This window comes from Eucyclogobius newberryi, unplaced genomic scaffold, assembly GCF_026437365.1.
Source record: "Eucyclogobius newberryi isolate DKJ021-1_F unplaced genomic scaffold, fEucNew1.0.hap1 SCAF_22, whole genome shotgun sequence".
Taxonomy (NCBI): domain Eukaryota; kingdom Metazoa; phylum Chordata; class Actinopteri; order Gobiiformes; family Gobiidae; genus Eucyclogobius; species Eucyclogobius newberryi.
In genome coordinates, this window is record NW_027315857.1 from 19,092,327 (window position 1) to 19,099,826 (window position 7,500).

Sequence of the window (7,500 nt, forward strand, 5' to 3'; positions counted from 1 at the left end):
CCTCTCATGTTTCCAGCCTGATCATGTCCAGATATTTCGTACAAAAAGGGGTGCTGTGTGTGTGTTTGCAGGTGACGGGAAAGCTGCTGCGCACCTCTCTGACCAAAGAGGGCGAGACGGTGCGTTTGGACCAAAGGAACGTGCCCTTCAGCGTGGACACGTCCAGCGACAGCCCCTTCCTCATCATCCCCCTCACCTTCTACCACGTGATCGACCAAAGCAGCCCGCTGAGAGCCTGGGCCGCCAAAGGTACAGCACTTAGGCAATATTATGACAATCCAACAAGAGTGCGTTCAAACATGTCTTTAAATGCATCAGTGTAAGTTCAAGTATCAGACGGTAAAATTAATCTAAATACAAAATATCACCTTTTTTCATTGTTTTTGTGGCATTTTTCACTATAAACTTTACTCAATTGTTGCATAATTTCAAAATCACGTTCACAATATGAACTAACTGCGAATATGATGCCGCCTCTAGCTTCTATACATACAAAAGTACACAGATAATAAAGGAGTTGTTGTCTTATCAACAGTAATAATAATGACACTGTATGATGAGACGCAGACAGCAAAGGTCATCTGTCAAAAACAGTTAGACGACTTAAAGGTGCACTACGTAACTTAAAGGTACACTACGTAACTTTTCTGCTGCGTTTGATGCTTAAACGTAGATGTAGATTGCACAATTTTCTATATTTTCTATAGAAAGAACACAGTTTAGTGACACACAGTGTATTTGAACAGATGTTTTTTGTTATAGTTTTGTGGCAATTACACATAATCTTACAACAAGGTTTAATGGACTCAGAACTAGTCAAGACCATCACCATTACTGTATTCGATTCATTGATTATTACTTAAGGAAGCAAGGAAATAGTACGGAATAAAAAATCAACTAGTGTCAATAATTGTGAATAATTGTAAAATTGTGACATTTCTTCAAACACTAAACTATGTCATTGTAACATCAGCGCCCAAAATCAAGAATCATATTTTGAATGAAAGTCGATCGTCCTGGACCGGAGGAAACACATTAAGTGCATTTGAGTTTTTGACTTTTGAGTGTGTAGTATGTGTATTGTAGGTGTTGGCGTTTCCAGTCATGTGCCCGACGGCTCCCTGTAGCTGTGAGGAGCGGGGCCCCTGGGGCCGAGGGAGGAATGTAATGCACAGAGGAGCAGAGAGAGGGAGGGGGGGAGAGAGAGGAGGAGAGAGAGAGAGAGAGGGAGGAGGAGAGAGAGGAGGAGAGAGAGAGAGAGGGAGGAGGAGAGAGAGGAGGAGAGAGGAGAGGGAGAGAGAGAGAGAGGGAGGAGGGGAGAGGAGGAGAGAGGAGAGGGAGAGAGGAGGAGAGAGGAGGAGAGAGAGAGAGAGGGAGAAGGGGAGAGGAGGAGAGAGGAGAGGGAGAGAGGAGGAGAGAGGAGGAGAGAGAGAGAGAGAGGGAGGAGGAGAGAGGAGGAGAGAGGAGGAGCAAGAGAGAGAGAGGAGAGGAGGAGAGAGGGAGAGAGGAGGAGAGAGGGCGAGAGAGGGAGGAGGAGAGAGAGGAGGGGAGAGAGAGAGAGAGGGAGGAGGAGAGAGAGGAGGAGAGAGGAGAGGGAGAGAGGAGGAGAGAGGAGAGGGAGAGAGGAGGAGAGAGAGGGAGGAGGAGAGAGGAGGAGAGAGGAGGAGCAAGAGAGAGAGAGAGAGGAGAGGAGGAGAGAGGGAGAGATGAGGGGAGAGAGGAGGAGAGAGGAGAGGGAGAGAGGAGGAGAGAGGGAGAGAGGAGGGGAGGGAGAGAGGAGGAGAGAGGGAGAGAGGAGGAGAGAGGGAGAGAGGAGGAGAGCGGGAGAGAGGAGGGGAGGGAGAGAGGAGGAGAGAGGGAGAGAGGAGAGAGAGAGGGAGAGAGGAGAGGGGGAGAGAGGGAGAGAGGAGAGGGGGAGAGGAGGAGAGAGGAGGAGAGAAAGAGGTGGAGCGGAAGAGAGGGAGAAGAGAGGGACAAAGAGGGAGAGAGGGGGAGAGAGAGGAGGAGAGAGAGGGAGAGGGACAAAGAGGGAGAGAGGGGGAGAGAGAGGAGGAGAGAGAGGGAGAGGGACAAAGAGGGAGAGAGGGGGAGGAGGAGAGAGAGTCCTCATTATAAGACAATGCAGCTCAGTCCCGGGACAGGACACTTGGCAGATCCATTTACAACTGAAGCGACCATGAAACTCAGAGAAATCACATATTTCTCATATTTCATAAGCAGTGAGTTTCTAGTCTGGACTTCAGCTCTTTTACCACCACTACTACTACTACTACTACTACTACTACTACTACTACTACTATATACACACTAAATACACAAACTTGTACTAGAAAGTATTAACACAAAAATCTATCTTAGGGTCAAAAGATAATATAACTTCTGTTGTATAATTAAATCAGAAGTTATAATCCTGGTTTAGTCCTGCTTCTGTTGCATATTAGTCCTGCTTCTGTTCCATATTAGTCCTGCTTCTGTTCAATATTAGTCCTGCTTCTGTTGCATATTAGTCCTGCTTCTGTTGCATATTAGTCCTGCTTCTGTTGCATATTAGTCCTGCTTCTGTTCCATATTAGTCCTGCTTCTGTTGCATATTAGTCCTGCTTCTGTTCCATATTAGTCCTGTTTCTGTTGCATATTAGTCCTGCTTCTGTTCCATATTAGTCCTGTTTCTGTTGCATATTAGTCCTGCTTCTGCTGCATATTAGTCCTGTTTCTGTTGCATATTAGTCCTGCTTCTGCTGCATATTAGTCCTGCTTCTGTTCCATATTAGTCCTGTTTCTGTTGCATATTAGTCCTGCTTCTGCTGCATATTAGTCCTGTTTCTGTTGCATATTAGTCCTGCTTCTGCTGCATATTAGTCCTGTTTCTGTTGCATATTAGTCCTGCTTCTGTTGCATATTAGTCCTGCTTCTGCTGCATATTAGTCCTGCTTCTGTTGCATATTAGTCCTGCTTCTGTTCCATATTAGTCCTGCTTCTGTTGCATATTAGTCCTGCTTCTGCTGCATATTAGTCCTGCTTCTGTTGCATATTAGTCCTGCTTCTGCTGCATATTAGTCCTGTTTCTGTTGCATATTAGTCCTGCTTCTGTTGCATATTAGTCCTGCTTCTGCTGCATATTAGTCCTGCTTCTGTTGCATATTAGTCCTGCTTCTGTTCCATATTAGTCCTGCTTCTGTTGCATATTAGTCCTGCTTCTGCTGCATATTAGTCCTGCTTCTGTTGCATATTAGTCCTGCCATAAAAAATCTATAAAATATTAATGGAAAAAATAATGGAAAAATATTCACCAATATTTGTACATCCTCAAAGTAAAAAGGAAAAATAGAAAATAATGTAGATTTCAAACGGTCAGTTAGTTAAGGCTGATAAAAGACTCAGGTCACTCAGTCTCTTTCTTCACAAAACAGACAAAGTATTCACTAGATCTTTAATGTCGACCCAACATGTCCGACTGCAAATCGTCCCCGACTTCACACGTTTCCTCGCCTCGTCGCTCTGTCCTTTCACTTCCTCAGCAGGTCCTTTGCATCGAACCGCTCGAATGCACCGACACGTAAAGTATTTATGATGTCACTGTGAATCACCAAATACCGAGCACCGTGGAGACGACGTCCACGGCCACTGAGCAGAGATGAGAGACGAGAGACGAGGCCTGCAAAGTGTCTCCAGTGAGGCAGGATAAGGATTTAAACCGGTGGAGCAGTTAAGGTTTAGCGCTTGGTCATGAAAAGGATGGCGTCTGTACAGTATGTGAAGGATAAAGACGTCTTGCTCTGCCATGAGAACAAATTGGTTTCACGCTGTTTCATGGGCTTAGAGAAGATGAAGTAAGACCTTTCTTTTATTATTCTATTCTCCTGACCCTGCTTCATCTGTAGGTAAGATAAGATAAGATAAGATGAGATTTATTTGTCCCACAATAGGGAAATTCCAGTATTAGGCACAGAAGTATGACCTCCCCTACCCCTAGCCTCCTCTACCCCATTGCCTACTCTTCTACCCCCTGTTACATCCCCATCTTTTTCTTTCTACTTCTTCTGTCTTGTTCATTTTATCTGTATATTAATGTGTATTGTACGTGCTGTCCCCCCCCTGTCTGTAAATACCCCCCCATTTTTTTTTTATATATGTTCAGCGTCTTTGGGTCACTGAAAAGCGCTATATAAATAAAAGTTATTAGTATTATTATTAGAAGTATAATAAAAAAAACGATAACTTATTGAAAAAACTCTTTAAAAACCTCTTATACTCTTAATAACAATAATACTCTTATTTACAGCTGTTTTATGGACAGAAAATATTGCACCAGGATGATTGGCATGTGTCTTTGGCTCCGTCCTCGGCCAATCAGAAAGATTTGACAGCCCAAAACAAACCTTTCCTCTTTCTTTAATGTCGTCTTTATGATCAGTGGAAAGTTGAGGCGACTGCACAACCACATTTTGTTTCATTGTTTATTGTTTGTGATGTTTTCTGCCTCGAAATAAAAGTGATAAATCAATCAGAAACAAATATAGTCTACTTAGCATTGAAAGAGGAGAGGAAAAGAGAGCGGGGAATATCGACGCCGTAAAATATCTGTCACTCTATCAGACCAGAATGATATTTGTTAAAAAATGAGAAATAAAAACATGATTCATGACATTATTTCCTAAATCACAAAATAGATACCAAATTGCTTATTTAGATGTTGATCCTGTTTTGGTATTTATCTGTTTATTTTTCCCCCAGACATTTTATATTCCTCTTTTATGCACACGTTCATAGCCTTGATCACACACTAAATATCAGTTTCTCCGGTGAAATTGAATAAGAACTATATAAAAAATGACCATGTTATGAAAAAATAAAAAGTGGTGCAGCTTGTACCTGGGAAAATGTAGGAAGGATGTGTTGAGAAAATTGGCACACATATTCTTAAAAGCCGTAGACAAACACAATTGTAAGTGAGTTTCCACCTAAGTAGCACAGAATATTGTTTTTGAAAGTAAAATGATTAAATAGGAATAAGTTTGGACCAAATAGAACTCATACGCTGGACAAAATGATCTGTGACTTTATTACTTGATTGTTGTGATGTTTTATATATTTAAAAAATTTATAAATGGAATAAATAAGTCAGTGAATAACAGCACAATCTGTCGTCACGCCGTACCATAAATGCAGACCTTAAGCCTACAGCATGAATCCAAGCGCCGGCTGCGACACAGTGTTTGGCCCCGGCCCTGGAGGTAGCGGCTCCGGGACAGACTCCCATAGGCTGTTTGGACAGATGAGCGTCTCGATGATGGACTGTTGATGCAGGTGTGGGTTTGTTTGAGTGGACCATGTCTCCGGTGTGTCCTCTGGATGTGACAGAGCGAGCAGAGCGACCGTCCACACGTCCCACAGGTCAAGGACGAGCTCTCAGGCTGAACCGGGCGTCTCATGTCGTTCACTGAAGATGCAAAGTATTGTCTGGTTGTGGATTTATCTTGATGCCGCACCAGTTTATGGGAAAATACTTATCTATTTACTCTGAAATACTCAATTGTAGGTGTTTTTAATGCTCAGAAACAGAGAAAAATACGTATTCTTCGCATGAGATCGAGGCCTCTCCACAGATCTGACCTGTAACTTGGCCTGTTGTGCAGGATACAGACAAGGCAGAGCAAAAACTTTGTATATCAAGTTATATCAAGTATATCCTCCTCCTGAAAAGTTATATAGCGTGTCTTTAGTCTTTAACAAGTAATACTGTTAACTGTTGACTCATTTATTATAATTACAGACATTTTATCTGTTTCCCAGTGCCATTTATTTGTAATATATCTTTTATTCATTTTAAAGGAAACGTTTTTATGCTTCTTTCTAGGTTCTTAGTATTGAACCATAACATAAGTCATCGTTTTACAATTTGTTCATTGAAATAGAAACAAAACCTTTGACTTCCTGTTCAAAACTGCTGAACCGAGAATTGTCATTTACATATTTTTTTTTTTTGGGTGTGTGACATTTTATACCGCTACTGTACATGTGTCACTCGGAGTCTGAATTTGTCAAATAATCCAATCGCAACTAAGTGCAAGGATAGGTGGGCGAGGATAGGGGGTAGGTGAAAACAGGACATTTCGGAGCACTCGAGCCTCAGTTGCAGGACAGTCTTGTTACTCAAACATGCAAGATACAACTTTGAGTAAACTACTGATGATGTAAGTTTAAAAGCTTGTGAAAGTTGATTTTGCTTTGGGTCTTGTGTGGTGGTGCGCAGGGCCGGTCTTCAGGGGGGCCCCGAGCAACATGTGCCCCATCACTGCCACTGTGTTTGTATCACCACCAGTCAAATACAAATACTAAGGTGAAGAGAAATAAATTGAGGTAGGCTCAAGACTAGAACATCAGCAGTGGACAGGGGGGTGTAGGGGTCCTGATTTCAGATGCATTTTTCTCAATTTTTGCTCTTGGGGGCCTTCTACTTGCCTCGATTACAGGGTAGAGCTGGCCCTGGCGGTGAGCGTGGCTTCAAAATCGTGACTGCACCCCAACTTCCTGTGTCTGCGGACGACTATTCTTACCGCAGAATCATTTCTATTGTTTGAAATGTTGTGAAAAGAAAGTTAAATCAGATAATTGTCCGTTTCTTCCAGGCGGCGGCTGGACAGACCCGGAACTCGCCGACTTTGAGCTGCTGGTGATCTTGAGCGCCACCATCGAGCCCACCTCCGCCACCTGCCAAGTCCGGACCTCCTACCTCCCGGACGAGATCCTGTGGGGCTACGAGTTCCCCCCCGTGGTCTCCCTCTCCCCCTCCGGCAAATACGTGGCCGATTTCGCCTTCTTCGACAAAGTAGCCAAAGCGAAAAGCCCGCCTCCGTTTTTCAAGCAAGCCCCACCGCCCAGTCCCACGTCCCAGTCCAGAGGCGGCAAGGGCGGCGGAGGGGCCGATCCGGAGAAAATGCGCTTGGAGGAAAAGTACCGTGGGGAGGAGAAGGGCAAGGAGAGAGGGCGTGTCCGGGACAGCAGCCCGCTCAGCGTTCGTATCAGTAACGTGTAAAGTAAAGACGCAGGAAAGATAGCGACAAAACTGGAATATCATTTGGTACAAACGGCGGCTGAAATACGCCCGTTTTGCAAAGTGATGTGTGAGCAGAGGGCAGGGAATCTACTTCACGCGAGCGAGACAACGGCCAATCTGCAAATCTCACTGCAACAACGAGATGATGTAAATATCATAGGGAAGCCACAAAGAACAAACTCTATATGCAACCGAGGCGGACTTAGATACACTGTTTATGTCGTGCGAGATATAGAACACATATTATGCTAAATGTACCTTTTTTTTAAAACTATGGTGAAGCTGGTGTAATCCCTCATGCCGAGACAAAGTTTTAAAGGAAAAAGTTTTAAAAATCAAGAGGTTTCTTGACTGTCAGACCTGTTATTGGCCAGTTACAGTCATGTTGTGATCTTACTGAGCATTTGATTGTCTTGCTTTCAACATCGGTCAAATTGAACCTT

General features: G+C 43.7%; 1 protein-coding gene across 1 annotated transcript in view; it reads left to right on the forward strand.

Moving 5' to 3' along the window:
* The window catches only part of kcnj10a (potassium inwardly rectifying channel subfamily J member 10a), a 14,988-nt gene that overhangs the window by 5,956 nt on the left and 1,532 nt on the right, over positions 1-7,500 (forward strand). Inside the window, exons 4-5 of the mRNA XM_072459141.1 lie at positions 72-249; positions 6,630-7,500. The exon at positions 6,630-7,500 is cut by the window's right edge and continues 1,532 nt beyond it. Of these exons, the coding sequence (XP_072315242.1) occupies positions 72-249; positions 6,630-7,036 (585 nt within the window). The 3' untranslated portion in view covers positions 7,037-7,500. The remainder of the gene's footprint in view (positions 1-71; positions 250-6,629) is intronic.